Below are 16,264 nucleotides of genomic sequence, written 5' to 3' on the forward strand. Positions count from 1 at the left end.
AGCTCTTCTTACACAAAATACCTGATTGAGGTGCCAAGTTTTAACCTATCAATAACTTTTATTAATATTTATTATAGGATAATCCATCAGTGTCAGTATAAGAGCAAATAAATGATGAGCCCTGCCAGCAGTCCATTTCAAGGTTATGAACAGAGTCCAGGAACACAATGTTGTTGTTGTTGTTGTTGTTGTGGATCAGGGAAAGAGCAATAAATAGAAGTGCCTCCATCATAAACATGTACAGAAATGTTTTCTCTCAAATGACCTCAGACAGGTTACAATCCCCAGTCTTAGTCATCCCCCAGCTGTTTGTTAATGAATACACAACACAAGGTCAAGGAGTGCTCAGTTTTCTGTGACTGGACTGCTAAAAAAAATAGTAATAAAAGTAAATATTATCCAAGGAAATGTGTCTATGAATGTATGACTCAATAGTTCAGCTGCTTACAATGTAAAACAGTGATTCTTGTTAGCACACACTGACTTCCTTCACTTACAGTGACAATGTTACTTACAGTAACATCTCATGATAGTTTGAAAGGCCATTGATGAGTAAATTGTGAAGGAACCTGTGTCAGTAATATAAGCATGTCACTAAATCGTAGAAGATCACTGCAAATGTTACGAAATGATTTCTTTACATTTGTATTCATTTATTTCCACTTCTTGTAGCTTCCACATAGTGGTCAGTAGTCTTCCTGTGTAGCTACCCAGCTACAACAGTAACAGGCATGAAATAAAAACAACAGTAGTTCAACCACCAATCACAACAACAATCTGAAATATATATGTGTAGATCAGCACACCTAAGATGTTCAAACAAAGCAATAAAAATGGACTGCTGGGTGAGAATCATACATTTTTTATGTTAATTTACTTGCAAATAAACTTAGCAGGTCCCTGGCTGGGAAAGCTCTGTATTGGATAGCTTGCAACATGGTCTGTTTGTGAAAATGGAACCACCAGATCTCGAGATTGCTGGAGGCTTACTTTGGCCTTTGTAGTTAGCCCTGATAACTGCTTATGCATCTCACTTACACCAGCACAAAAAGAACTACACACAGTAAATGTATTGCTCCAGATTTGACCAAAATTTCCATGAGCTGTCTTTGAGCAGGAGTCAGCTTGAAAACCCATCAATCAGGATGAAGCCACTGATTATGACTCAGCTAATTCTGCAAACATAAATAAATGGAAATGCAAAGTTCCCACACTTTCTCTCCCAGTATCAATACTGATTTCAGATTATTGGCCTCTCTCGAGTATTGTGAATCACACAGTGACTTAAAAATACCCCAAGCTGGTACAGCCCTAGAAATAAGGATGTTTGGCCTATCCTTATACAAAATAGGCTGTTCTGTTGGTGATTATGTGTGGCTCACAAGTACTTAGGGTTTTAAATAATTGTGATGGAAAATGGCAGTGTCCAGTGAAGCATGTAGTGTTGTTGGCTTTGGAATTCCCAGTGAAACCTGTTATATTGTACTTTGCATATTTCTACTGAATCTTAAGCAGAGTATCTCAAAGCCTCCTAGTTCTGCAAAGCTGCCAGCAGCCTACTGACTATCATCTCAAATATTTTAACGTGTTTCTCTTGTCTCCTTCACTACTGACAGCAGGAATCTGGTGTCTGACTCACGGAGATCAGCAGGAGCCCAGGAAAGGTACAATAAGCTTAAGGAGCTACAGTACAACCTGGAGTGATGAGGCTGAACAAACATCATTTGGCTTTTGCCAAATGTATCATCATCACTTGAGTTAAAGAGATAGACTATTTATTCTGTGGCCATTACAATACACTGCATACAATAACTTCTAAGCCTATCACTAGACATAGTTTCAGCAGAAAAAGCTACTGTCAAATACTATTGTAATGTATTGTGTTGTTGTTATTGTGTTTATCCCAAAACACTGATATCACTACTGACATAGACATCTGTCAGAATAATTGCATTGCTTCTGGGCACTGCAAGCAAGCCCAGGCCTCTTTGAAAATAATAAACACAGATCAAAAGACAACATGCAGTAGAAGACAATCCAGACTCCGGACTGGGTATTTAGAGACCACTTTTACATTTCTCCTGTAACCCATAAATCAGCAAAACAGAGATATAACACCATGATATGAGAATAATAAACCTGATAAAAATTTAAGAAAGACCCAGGTTATGTGTATAATATGGCCATCTATTAAGGAAGAAGACAAGCTGGGTGGAATGACAAAATTAATGAGGGTTTTCAGATCAGTGACGGAGAGAACACAGATATCCAACAATAAGAAGTTTTCAAATATTTGCTTGGAATAAAACCCATAATATAATGGCTGTATTTTGGTTCAAATAAAGAAGTTGATTGACAAAAAAATTCCTTCCTGAAAACATGTTTTCTTTTCTTTTTTTTTTTTTTTACCTCTCAGCAATATAAACATACAATTAACAATAATAAAATATTTAAGCAAATTAATGAATCCAGACATTTATAAAGCTAACTAAAACAGCTTTTGGGCTGCTTATACTTTATATTGTACACACATATGAAGTAACACAGCATTGCTATTACAGCATGACAAACTTTATTACATATTTCTTATGATAGATAGATAGATAGATAGATAGATAGATAGATAGATAGATAGATAGATAGATAGATATAGATAGACATTCAGATGTTATTGTATGCAGACATTCAGACAGACAGACAGACAGACAGACAGATAGATAGATAGATAGATAGATAGATAGATAGATAGATAGATAGATAGATAGATAGATAGATAGATAGATAGATAGATAGATAGATAGATAGATAGATAGATAGATAAATAGATTAACATGTTAATAAATAGAATTGATATTTACGATGTTTGATTTACAGAATGTAAATGTAGGCTAGCATATTTTCCTTATGGGATAGGTGGAAGCATTTTTGAAGTCTAACGCAACTTTGTTCTTCAATTAAAGGACAGCAGGGGGCGCTCCATTACAATGGCAGAAGTAACTGTGTCCGTCCTTCATGATATTGTTCAATCAGACTCTTATCATTCAAGTGCTGCCAATAAACAATGGACGTGTGTGCAAACTCTCCGTCAGTTTCATCAGGACTGATGTAATCAAGCTCTGACGCACTGAAAGACAAACAGCCGGGACGCACAGTCTACCACCTACTGTTCAGGGCAAAGTGTGGTACTAAATGTATGTTATGTGGAGTTTTGCAATGAAAATCCACATTTGTTTCACAGCTTAAACGTGTCAAAATAAAGGCCTCAAGTCAAATAAGTACCATTCAAATCAGAATAAACTGTTTACTTCCTCTGGGTGTGGAAAACACGCGTAGACCGACGACTTTAAAAAAAAAAAAAAATTCCAACGGGAACTTATTTAAAAAAACCACATCCAAACCACGCAGGCCTATAATTGCATTGCATTTGTTCTCCATGCTCGAAAGCTATTTAGAGTAAAGGGAAGGTAAACGCTCGCTCCTGAGCCCACAATCCTCAGCCACATTTGAACCAATGGCAGGACGAAAGGACTGCTGTAGCCAATGACAAAGTCTGAGTGTGCGCTCTCCTTTGGGCGACGACGACCATGGACTGGAGTGGTGTCTTTTTCTATGTTACAAACTTTTAGCGTTTAGTCTCCCTACGGCCAAAACGGTAAGTTTAAAGCTTCTCTATGGTCATGCTATCATGTTTAGAGAGTCTAGCGTGACGACTTTTTTCGGAAGAGAAGACACGGATAAGCGTATTAATACTTTGGCTCGCTACTCGTCGGTGAACCAGTGTCTGCCGAGGTCCTTTCTCAGAAACAAAATAAACTTCACCGTAAACAATTTGATGACTTTCGTGTGGTTCGCACATGTGGTTCCAGATAGTTTTTTTCATGTTTTTTTTTTCTCTCGATTTAAAATCTCGCAACATTCAAGTCTTGCTGACCCAGTTAGGCCCACATGCAACATAACGTTACGTTAATAACCGCAAGTCGGTACGGTGGTGGTTTCTTTTCGTATTTATAGCTCGTCTCCTCGGTAAGGCTTTCATCTTTGCTGCTGTTGAATGGCAGTACCGTCCGTGAAGTTTGGTGTGAATGTTAATATTAACACGTATTTTGAATGACTCACGTGTCCGTAAACGGCCTCGGACTCATTTTGAAGTAAAACACACACAAAAAAAACTGGCCAAACCAGTCATCACCTGGACTCAAAACTTCAGTGTTACTCCACCACACAGACGTCTGTTTAGCGACTAACACGGTGTGATAATTTTTAGTCACAAATGTCTCATGTTTTGCAAGTTTTCATAACTTTGATAGTGATTTCTCTTGTCCTCCCCTGTGTTTTTTTTCTTTTGTTTTGTTTTTTTTCCCCAGGAGTGGGGTGTTAGAGGGAAGCCGCTTTGAGCAGTAATGGGGGAGATAGAGGGTTCATACCGGGTCCTGCAGACCCCTGGCACAAGGCTGGGGGCCCAGTTCAATGCTGGTATCAGCACTTTGGAGCCAGGCCAGAGCCTCAGTGGAAACATGGTCAGCGGGAGCAAAAGCCATGGGCGAGGACTACAAATCCGTGTGCAGGGGCTGGACGACTCCCAGGAGTTCTTTGATATCGACGTAAGTTGCACACTATCGATTCCTTCACCCTTGTGTATTTACACCGCGCTAAGTCTGCAGTTTGTTACACACCTGGAGGTATCATGCCTTATAGCCACAGGCTTGCATGTAGCAGAGTTGGTGACAGATGCCGCACGGATTTGGTGCTGAAATCTCTTCCCCCTTAAGGCTTCTGTTTAGGCCAACATAGTGTAGCCCTACAAGGCACTTACAGTTTCTCAGCTGTGATTTCTGCTCAAGGCCTCTGTAGTAGTAGTTTTCTTTCCTGGTCCTAAGGCTGGATCATTCAAGCTTGAATGTGTTTACATTTCCCTCTTTGATTACCTGAAGTGGTTTTCAAGTCTGTGTCCTCATATGTTGTTGAGTTATCAACCTGTGTATTCCTGAGTGCATTTATATTACACTGAGGCAAATTAGAAAAGAGCTATGCTTATTTGACAGACTTGGCTTTTTAATACACAACACCAGGATTTATGCTTTCCAGCCTCTCTTTGGCAATATTTGTCTTTATTTGGCAGACAGCACAGGATTAACAAAATTTCCTCTTTCTAATTGCCAATATCATGGTCCCCACAACAGCTAAAGCAAGTAAAGGCATACAGATGAAGTATACTGACATTGAGCTCTGCCGATCACACGAAACTTCATGTTTTGTTTTGTTTTTTTTATCCCTGTTTTGAAGCAACAGATTTGCATACAGTGCTGAATTACTAACACAGTTATAGTTTAACAGGAGTAAATCTGTAAGCCAGGATTGTTGGCTCTTGTTTTTTTTTTTTTCTTTTCATTGTAATTACTGTACAGAGGAGTTAATCCCATTTAAGACTGGCAGTTGGTTTGAACAAATGTTTAGATCCACAATTACACTGCTTTCCTACGTTAACTTGCCAACGTGCTGCAGGAGTCATTCAGGACACAAATAGGAAGCAATAAGGAAGCCACTATATCAGAGCAAGTTTCCTGTTGTGGGTGTGTGTGTGGATGGGGGGGGGTATCAAATAAAAGCCCTTTCAATTAATAAACAACCATGTCAATGACCAAATATTACAGGGATTTCAATTTTCGTATAATATCACTGGACTTGGAAGCTATTTCTGTTAGTATAGTTTAGTGTGTTTAACTTGTGTAACTACTTGGTCCTAAATCCTTTTATAGCCGCAACATTACTGGTTCTGGCAGATGGAGTTTGGGGCCACTGCTGAGATGGACATTTCATAATCTTATGCACCATATGTTGTTTCAACGTCTTAAGATAATAGAATGTGACAGACACAAGTTTAATTTGTCTGGTAGCCAGTCTGGCTGCTGTTTTGTCATTTTTGTCAGTTTTATTGAGCGTCTTGTATTGAAAGACAACTGAAGTTAGCCTGCATAGTTCAAAGTAAGTCCAGGACATGCTGTTGAAAGGAGGTGGCAGGCAGAAATGCAATGCTGCAAGAGGGGAATCCTGATATCAAGCAGACTGCAATTTGCCAAGAACAAGATGGCCTCTCTGAGACTGGGTTCTTCACCACTGGCCTACATTGCTTAATATTTCTGTTCATTCAGTCTGAGGAGCCGTGGGCTGCTGGGCGATTAGTGTTTATGTGTGTGCACAGAATGCCTACAGAGATATGCATCTGCTAGACGACTTATATTTCATTTCCACTTGAGAATAACTGCCCATGTGATATAGCATCAGTATCTTTGATCTCAATAACTTAAAATAATAATGAATGAAGAAGCATAATGTTTCTTACGTTGGGACTGTAGTTTCCCCCCATGCATACTGTAAGCAAAAATAGATACAAAATTGCAGTGTTGGATGTTTGAAATGGTTGTGGCCTTCAAGCAACAGTCTCTTCTCATTGTGGTAGTATGGTTGCTCAGCTGTCCAAATATCTTATACATTTGTGCACAGTCTTTATCACCTGACACTTCCCGCCACTCATAACAGAGGTTGCATAGTGAGGTATAAATACAGTCCTGCTCTCTTATAGCCATGTAAGGCATATTTAGGTTTGTCTTTCTCATGCATTTTGCTTTTGTGATTTGTGAAACACTGTAGGTTAAAACTGTTGAGGAAATGGTGCACTGTCTAAACATATGGGGTGATAATTTATATGGATTTATGGACATATAATGCATTTAGCCTGAAACTATAACAGGCAAATCAGATCATAGTGCATGTGCTTTGATCTGTTGGCCTTTATCTGCTGCAGGTACCCAGCATGGTCATCATCAGCAGACATTTGTTTGCATGGCTCTCGTCCATAGGCCCCTCCCACAGCCAGCACAGGAGAAAGCTTAGCCTTGTGGTTTCTGGACAGGGAGGCAGGGCCGGGAGGGCAGGGAAACACAGGCTTCTTTTATCCAGCTCAGCCAGCCTCTTTGCTGGCCTTAACTTCCAACTCAAAACTTGCAAAAAAGACTGAGGGTGGGATGTGGAACCTAGCTGTGTGAAAATGCAGTACAGTCGGGGCACTGGTGGGAGGGAATCCAGGCAGGCTTTGCTTTAGTCTTCGCAAACAAGCACATAAATAGCAAGGTTGACAACCAAGTGGGTTGGGGGAGACAGAGGGACAGCCTCTAGTGTTAAAAGAGCAGTTCAGAGGGAGCAGTCATGGCCAGTGCAAAGTTTGAGCCGGGTTGTTGGGGGAGGGGACACACTCAGGAGTGAAGCTATGCTCAAAGTTTGGCCTAGAAATTTGAAAGGTGGCAGAAATCACATTTTGATTTTGTCAAAACCAGATGACAAAACATGTGTAACTCAGTGACAATATGTTATGATTGCTGTTCTGTTATCTTTTGTTACAAAAATGGATGTAGCTGAGATGTAAACAGTTTGACAATCCAAACGCAACATTTAATAGTCTTTTAAATGCCATTTTGAGCTTAAGTGATATTAGAATAGTGTAGTTTGACTCATTTTTAATGGCTGGGAGTAATTGGCTGCGACTCAAGGAAATCACGCCTATTGCAGATTTATCTCAGGTCTGAGCAGGGAAACAATTTGGTTTCCACAGGTGACAGAAGGCACGCCAAAACACGTGATCTCGATTACCACCATGTAGTGCTTATCTGCCAACAAAAGACCTGGCCAGCTGTCCACAGGTGTGTTCTGAAGCCAGGTAGTAAAATTAAGCCACAGTGCCAAGTTGCCATTAAGGCAGTGAAGAAGCCATTGAACTTTGAAATGTCTTCTCATAGACTTGCGAAATTGGTCACTGTTGTGCAGAGCTTTAAAATGTACTCTGTCAGCGGGAAATCTCCTGGTGGAAAAGCCTAAACAATGTACATCCCACTGTGCCAAATACAAGCCCCAACACAACCCTGCTGTTGGTAGGCAGTTCAGTGAGAGCTCACTGCCAGCCAGTGGTAGCAGGAGAGTATCAGCTACTGTTTGTAAACTGTGCTTAACCTGTCATGCAAGGTACACCCAACACCTTGATTTGAATCAGGCTGGATAATATTTGGGTTAGACCTTTGTTTTGTCTGTTTTCACTTCTATTCTGTGCATGCACACTCACACGCACTTTCAGTATATGTGATTACACTTAGACGTAATACATTCCCTAACCCCTAAGTCCAACCATAACCGTCACAACTACACCCTACCCCTTAACGTAACTTCTGCCTAAACCTAATTCTACCCATTGCCTTTAATTTGTCCACCAAATCATAGAAAACACACACACACACAGGGAGATTTGTGCCCCAGAGAAACATCTGTTTGTCATAATCCTTGCTGCTTTCAGAGCTTGATTGGGTGACCCACTGACCTGCCTTAATGGTGGAGACTGTGGTTCATTCCACTCGTTGGGTGTGAACAAACTGAACATGATCTGGCTGTCACAGATGTGCTTGAAGTTAAAATGTTATATAGACCTTGAGGTAGCAAATTATGGTTGAAGACATTGTTGGATGTAAATAAAATACCTGAATTTTTACTAATTTCACAGGAGTATTTTGGAATAGAAATTTGTGCTTTTGGAAGATATTTACAACCCCCAAAATGGGAAATAATTATTTGTCATCTAAATTGAGATGTGATGATTCATTACTTTGTCAGAACTCACTAATGCAATGTGTAGGGCTGCTTCAAACAGTTATGTTGGTTGTGTAGTTGTCCAAAATGTTTATTTGTTATAATATGAAGCAGAGAAAGGCAGAAAATTATCATCTGAAACCAGGACATATCTGGCATGTTTGTCAGATAAATATTTTAAACAATTAAACCAATTGTTGGTTAATATCAGTCTGTTAATGGAAATTGAATTTTGGCAGAACTATTAAACTTTAAGATCAGGAAGAAAATGTCATCAACCTGGATAAGATGCATGTCACAGTGTTTTCTTGACAATTTTGTGTGCCCTTTGTCACATGGCATTATTTCTCCATCCTCACGCTTTACTATTCTTAAATGCAGAAATTCCAAGCATTGTTATATCTGTTTGTAGTATCCTTTGATTGGTATGATCACTATGTGGTGTAATAGCCCAGTATAGTCAGCAATAAGTGGATGTTAGTTGAACAGGTCTGTATTGTGATGAAATATCATGTAAAAATGATGCTGGATGCGTTTTGTGTAACTCGTTCTTTTGGATAGCTTTCTGGGACCATTAGATCTGTGTGAAGATGTTATCATGCTTTGTCAGACTGTGGAAGGTTAAGTTGAGGATTTTACTCTCCCTCTAGACTAGAGTGCCATGAATGCAGTTTGACATTCCTGCAGAGGGTTAATGAATAACAAAGGAGGGGCCTCTGAAAGTCAACATTGTAGTTTGCTCATGACTACTACACTAAGGGCAAAAAACTGTACTTATTCTTAGTGTATTCTAATCTGCCATTGGATTTTGTTTTCAGTAAAATTAATGCAGTTTATACAAACGTTAGTCTGAATTTACCCTTGTTTTATACTGAATTACAACTGAAAGTGGCTTATGTTGAAATCCTTAAAGGGCAAACATAAAAACAAAAATACGGTTCTTGTATAGAAATGTTTTATCCACAGAGAAGATTAGGTTTTTCTCAAATAACTGCTTTGTCAAAGCACTTCAGACACTGGTTACGTCTGCTCACTATATGATTTCATTGACTGGCATTCACGCTGAACGAGTCAAACTACCTCAAAATGTTCCTTACATTTGGCCGCTGATGCATGTTGAATACTTACTGATGCTGTCTGAATAGTATGTTTGGCCTGCACTCAAAGACAACCCAGACTAAGTATTTTAACACACCAGTTTATGTTCCCTGGTTGAGACTGGCTGTAATCAGACACTGTAAATGTCCGGAAAAAAGGGGATTTTACACCAAATTCCTGAATTTATGGATGTTGCGTCTGTAGGTTTCACCTACAATGTACATATTTTTGTGTACACAGAGCATCTGATTGTATTAAATTAATAGAAAGACTAGAGTAAATCTCCTCACACTCTTCAAATTGTAACACTTTAGTTCAGCGAATGCAAAGAAGTTATTTTTATAAGGCTTTTAAAAATACAATTTTACATTACAACCAGATGTTTCAGGCTGTAATTTTCTCAAAAAGTCACAGGCTTGGATTCCAAACCTCAAGTACAGTATGTTCTTAGTACATAGTAATTAGTTCTTCGTTTAGTGAATACAATTCCCAGAACGTTGGGAATACACACTTCGGCAGATTTCTTGCTTGTGACTTTTCTGTGCTGTGTTCCTGGACAGACAGAGGTAAACACTCTGTAGGACACATTTTTGCAGTTTACTTGCTCATTGTAATACAAGAGATTATCTGAATTGACAGATGGAACATATGTGGTCATAAAACACACAGTGAAGTGGATCATTTACAGATGCTAAATATTTTCTGCATCACATAGACAGACACTTGAAACACCAGCATGTCCTTCCTCGCGTCAGCCTAAGCAAAAATTAATGTTTCCATATTCCTTTCTGGTAGTCATTTATGCTGTTGTACAAGTAATATTGTTAGCTCTAAAGTCAAAACAATACAATTTGTTATACCACTGACATTATGTTATTGGTGGACTACGATCTTGGTGTTGACACAGTGATGAAAATAAGGATCCATTATTCTGTTTTTTTTTTTTTTTTTTTTTTTTTTTTTTTTTTTTTTTTTTCTTTCAGCCTAAAGCTCTTGGACAGCCTCTCCTCACTGAGGTTTTCCACAGAGGCAACCTCATAGAGAGTGATTACTTTGGCCTCGAGTTTCAGAACATGCAGATGAACTGGGTATGTACATCAGCAACTGCTCTTTCCTGTTTGAAACAGCCCATTGAATATCCAGGAACTGACATACACATTAATTATAAGTGTCAGTTAAGTACAGACGAGCAAAGGACAGCAGCATGCTAAAGGTCAAATGTCACAGTTTGATGATAACAAGACTTGAGTCAGGGAACAAGATCTCTGTCTGTCATTTCTCAGCTACTTGGTCGCTCTTTAGTTTTCTACAACACTGCAAACAAGGAGGTAGTATTGTTTTTACTGGATTTCAGCAGTATATAATCAAGGAATATTTTTAACTGGTCTGGCACAAGTGCCCATATACAAATGTCAGATTTTCCATTGTTTTATTCTTCCAGAAGCATAAGTGGAATTTAAGACCACCTTGAAGCTTTTTGTAAAATAGAGTTATGAAACACAATTCTTCTTCAAAGAGAATGGAGCCAGTGTTAGTTTCTTAAGACCCTGTGGCCTTTTAGCTCGTATATATGTTCAGCTGCCTGAGCAGTGAAAACCATACTGCATATGTAGCACTGTTGTTGCTCTGCATTTGGCTTTTAAAGGAGATTACTGACTATTGTTATGCAATGTTAGGTACTCTTGAGTATCTGAAAGCAGTCTAAGTACGTTTTAACCCTGAACTGCTGGTGACCTAATATAAACTGATATTTAAGAGATTCTTGCTTGTCCTGACTAGTCCTTAGGGTTTGGATGCTAATGTCATTTTAGAGGACTACATGACATACTAATGAAATGAATAGAATTATTTTGCTGTTTGGTTATAGTTCAACAAAAAATTACAATTGACAACATATTTCAACTGAAACAATTAGTATAGGCCACGTATGGGCACTGAGGGCCACTGCCCTGCTTGTTTTCCAACTATCCCACACTCCTCTCTCATCTGAGATGGTATCTTCCAGGTTCTAATTGGCTCCACAAACCTGATCCAGGTAATCAGCAGTGGGTAGGGCAAGGATAGTTGGAAAACAAGCAGGGCAGTGGCCCTTGAGGAACATGGATTGCCCTCCCCTGGAAAAGTTGATCAACTGTTTAGAGTCATTTCTCCAGTGAAAATGCTCTTTATTTCAGTCATCAATTGTGAGGATTTTTCTTGAAAGTGATAGTAAATTAAAGATTGTTGGCTTTGAAAATGTTGGTCAGACAAAAGCTATTTGAAGCGCTTTACCCAGTGTGGCATCGGTTTGACCTCCAAAGAAGTTCAGCGTTAAGTAAAGTAAAACTAGGAAAAGCAACAAATAATCACATTGGAGAATCATGAACCATCAAATGCAGTGAATTTGTTTCATTAATTAATCAGTACTCAGATAATTTTCTGGCGATTGACTGTTTAATCACCTTATTGTTGTTGCTATAATTATCAGGTCGAGTGTCTTTAATTTAACTCAATTTGTTTTGCTGCCCTGCATATATGAAACTACACGCTGAGAAAAGAATTTAGGCAAATATCAGCTGATACCAATTTCTCAGTATATCTGTCTCGATCTAGCACATTCCTCTCCCAATCAAGCCCAGATGTAATAAGGCAAGCAGGCTCTTATAGTGAGTCAGTTTTTGCCCACAACACTGTGTTGAAACAAAATTGTGACATTGCTCTGCTATGTTTAGACACTGACACAGTGTAAAAACAGAGTAGTAAGGAAGGTCTTTGAGATAGAGCTGTCACCACCTGTTAATTTTTGTAAAAAAAAGCTCATAACATTCTGAAGATGATGCTATTTAACTTCTACTTTTCCTTTAGGTTTGGCTAGAACCCACAAAACCCATTATGAAACAAGTCAGAAGTAAGTTTGCTCAAATATGAACTCAAATTCCACTAAATGAAAATGTGTGTTGTGTTGATAATGTATTTACATGTTTTTCAGGACCAGCAAATACGCTGTTTAGACTGTCAGTGAAATTCTTTCCTCCAGACCCTGGTCAGCTGCAGGAGGAGTACACAAGGTCAGCGACTGTAATTTCCTACTGGATATAACATTTATCTCATGCCTGTGTAGAGGGGCGTTAGAAACTAAACAGATTTTATTTTCTTTCAGTAGCCCACAGATGGTTTTCATGGCATTGTAGTATTTGTCTTTGCAAAATGTTTTTGAAATTCTTTGCTCCAGTCAGTAAGGTATAACACCTCAATGCTTGTTTGTTTTAGTTTAACAACACCCAAATTACAATGCCAGGTTTTCATTATGGTAAAATCTGGCCTTGTGTATTCTTATGTTTAAACAATCATATGTGAATCTCTGAGCCAGTTTTCTGTTCTGTTATATGACATTTAACTGTCCTAAAGACACTTCCAGTAAATTAATCTGTGATAAGTACAGTTTGTGTTTATTTACCTCTTGTGAAACTAAACAGATGGACACTAAGCCTCTGTGCTTGTATTTTCTATAGGTACTTATTCTCACTGCAGATGAAAAGGGATCTGATGGAGGGCAGGTTGATCTGTACAGAAAATACTGGAGCATTGCTGGCCTCTCACCTTGTCCAGTGTATGTTTTAAGATGCAATATTTGCTTAATTAAATTGTATGTATTTGGTGTTTATTTGAATGTGGCAATACACTGTACACATATTATACCATCTATCCAGAACATACAGAGGCTTATCTTTTAGCAGGTCAAAACTGATGTTTTTTCTCTTCCTCCATAAACCACAGCGGAGATTGGTGACTATGATGACATTGCAGACAGGGACTTCTTGAGGATGAACAAGCTGTTGCCTTACCAAGAGAAGGTGCAAGAGAGGATCATGGAGCTCCACCGGAGGCATCTGTAAGTCACTTCTTTTGGTCCGTCCTACACCTCATTTTATGTTTACATTATGGTTACATTCTGGTTTAGGATATTTGCATATTACTTGCTGTTATAAACCTGCTGAAAGAAGTCACATCTGAAGAATGTCAGATAGTTAGCAGGCTTTCTGTTATCTCACTAACAAAGTCAGAGCTAACTCTGTTATTAGTTACAATTTTTTCATTGTTTATTTTACTCTTGAGCAGATACTGCTTTAAATATAGTAATTTTGCATAATATAGTCTTCTTTTCCTTTCGGCTGCTCCCTTCAGGGGTCGCCACAGCGAATCATCTGCCTCAATTTAATCTTATCCTCTGTATCCTCCACACCCACACCAACTATCCTCATGTCCTCCTTCACTACATCCAAGAACCTCCTCATAGTCTTCTTCTAGGCCTCATTCCTGGCAGCTCTAACCTCAGCATCCTTTTACCAATGTATTCACTGTCCCTCCTCTGAACATGTCCAAACCATCTCAATCTGGCTTCCCTGGCCTTTTCTCCAAAACATCTAACATGAGCTGTCCCTCTGATGTACTCTCTTCACTTCTTTTCCACACTCTCCGTTTCTCTGGACTGTTGACCCTAGGTACTTAAAATCCTCCACCTTCTTCACCTCTACTCCCTGTAACCTCACCGTTCTACTTGAGTCCCTCTCATTTACACACATGTACTCTGTTTTTCTGTGGCTAGGCTTCATTCATCTCCTTTCCAGAGCAAACCTCCACCTCTCTAGATTTTCCTCCACCTGCTCCCTGCTCTCACTACAGATGACAATGTCATCTGCAAACATCATGGTCCACAGAGATTCCTGTCTAACCTCATCTGTCAGCCTGTCCATCACCACAGCAAACAAGAAGGGGGCTCAAAGCCGATCCTTGGTGCAGTCCCACCTCCACCTTGAACTACTCTGTCACCCCTACAGCACACCTCATCACTGTCTTACAGCTCTCATACATGTCCTGGACCAGTCGAACATACCTCTCTGCCACTCCAGACTTCCTCATACAAAACCACAGCTCCTCTCTCGGCACCCTGTCATATGCTTTTTCCAAATCTACAAAGACACAATGCAGCTCCTTCTGGCCTTCTCTGTACTTCTCCATCAGCATTCTTAAAGCAAATATTGCATCTGTGGTTCTCTTTCTTGGCATGAAACCATACTGCTGCTCACAAATGCTCACTTACTCACTCACTTTACTACTCTTTCCCATAACTTCATTGTGTGACTCATTAGCTTTATTCCTCTGTAGTTTCCACAACTCTGCACGTCTCCCTTGTTCTTAAAGATGGGCACCAGTACACTTCTCCTCCATTCCTCAGGCATCCTCTCACTCTCCAAGATCTTGTTGAGTAGCCCAGTCAAAAACTCTACTGCCACCTCCCCTAAACACTTCCATACCTCCACAGGTATGTCGTCAGGACCAACTGCCTTTCCACTCTTCATCCTCTTCAACGCCTTCCTCACTTCATCCTTACTGATGTTTGCTACTTCCTGCTCCACAGCAGTCACCTCTTCTACTCTGTGCTCTCTAACATTTTCCTCATTCATCAACTCTTCAAAGTATTCCTTCCATCTTTCCATCACACTTGAGGCACCTGTCAACACATTTCCATCCCTGTCCTTAATCACCCTAACCTGCTATGCATCCTTCCCATCTCTGTCTCTCTGCCTTGTCAACCTGTACAAATCCACCTCTCCCTCCTTAGTGTCCAACCTATCATATAAATCCTCATACACCCTTTGTTTGGCCTTTGCCACCTCTATCTTCAATTTACGCTGCATCTCCCTGACCTCCTGTCTGTTCTCGTCTGTCCTCTGTATCCCACTTCTTCTTAGCTAACCTTTTCCTCTTAACACACGCCTGAACTTCCTCATTCCACCACCAAGTCTCCTTATTTGCTTTCCCCTTTCCAGATGACACACCAAGTACCCTCCTACCTGTCTCCCTGATCACTTTAGCTGTAGCTGTCCAGTCATCTGGAAGAACCTCCTGACCTCCCAGAGCCTGTTTCACCTCCTCCCTGAAAGCCACACAACACTCTTCCTTTTTCAACTTCCACCACTTGGTCTTCTGCTCTGCCCTTGTCCTCCTAATCTTCCTCACCACCAGAGTCACCCTACACACCACCATCCTATGCACATGATTTGTGTACACTCTTCTTATATGTCGCCCTATGCTCCTCCCTTTTCTGGAAAAATGTGTTAACTACAGCCATTTCCATCCTTTTTGCGAAGTCTACCACCATCTGTCCTTCTGCATTTCTGTCCTGCATACCAAACTTACCCATCACTTCCTCGTCACCTCTGTTTCCCTCACCAACATGTCTGTTGAAGTCTGCCCCAGTCACCACTCTCTCACCACTAGGGATACCCTGGATCACCTCATCCATCTCCCTCCAGAATTTCTCCTTCTCTTCTAACTCTCATCCTGCCTGTGGGGCATAACCACTGACAACATTCAACATCACACCTTCAACTTGCAGCTTCAGACTCATCACCCTATCTGACACTCTCTTCACCTCCAGAACATTGCTAGCAAAATCGTCCTTCAGGATAACTCCTACACCATTCCTCTTTCCATCCACACCATGATAAAACAGCTTGAACCCTGCTCCTAATCTATAGGCCTTGTTACTTTTCCA

The 16,264-nt window shown here is 40.0% G+C and overlaps 1 protein-coding gene across 2 annotated transcripts in view; it reads left to right on the forward strand.

The window, feature by feature from the left end:
* Positions 1–3,406: 3,406 nt before the first annotated feature.
* farp2 (FERM, RhoGEF and pleckstrin domain protein 2) overlaps positions 3,407–16,264 on the forward strand; it is a 28,982-nt gene continuing 16,124 nt past the window's right edge. For both annotated transcript variants that reach the window (XM_026304965.1, XM_026304966.1), the window contains exons 1-7: positions 3,407–3,652; positions 4,365–4,601; positions 10,710–10,814; positions 12,571–12,613; positions 12,695–12,773; positions 13,218–13,315; positions 13,483–13,597. In XM_026304965.1, coding sequence (XP_026160750.1) covers positions 4,401–4,601; positions 10,710–10,814; positions 12,571–12,613; positions 12,695–12,773; positions 13,218–13,315; positions 13,483–13,597 — 641 coding nt within the window. In that variant the 5' untranslated portion in view covers positions 3,407–3,652; positions 4,365–4,400. The remainder of the gene's footprint in view (positions 3,653–4,364; positions 4,602–10,709; positions 10,815–12,570; positions 12,614–12,694; positions 12,774–13,217; positions 13,316–13,482; positions 13,598–16,264) is intronic.

This window comes from Mastacembelus armatus, chromosome 4 (genome assembly GCF_900324485.2).
Source record: "Mastacembelus armatus chromosome 4, fMasArm1.2, whole genome shotgun sequence".
Taxonomy (NCBI): domain Eukaryota; kingdom Metazoa; phylum Chordata; class Actinopteri; order Synbranchiformes; family Mastacembelidae; genus Mastacembelus; species Mastacembelus armatus.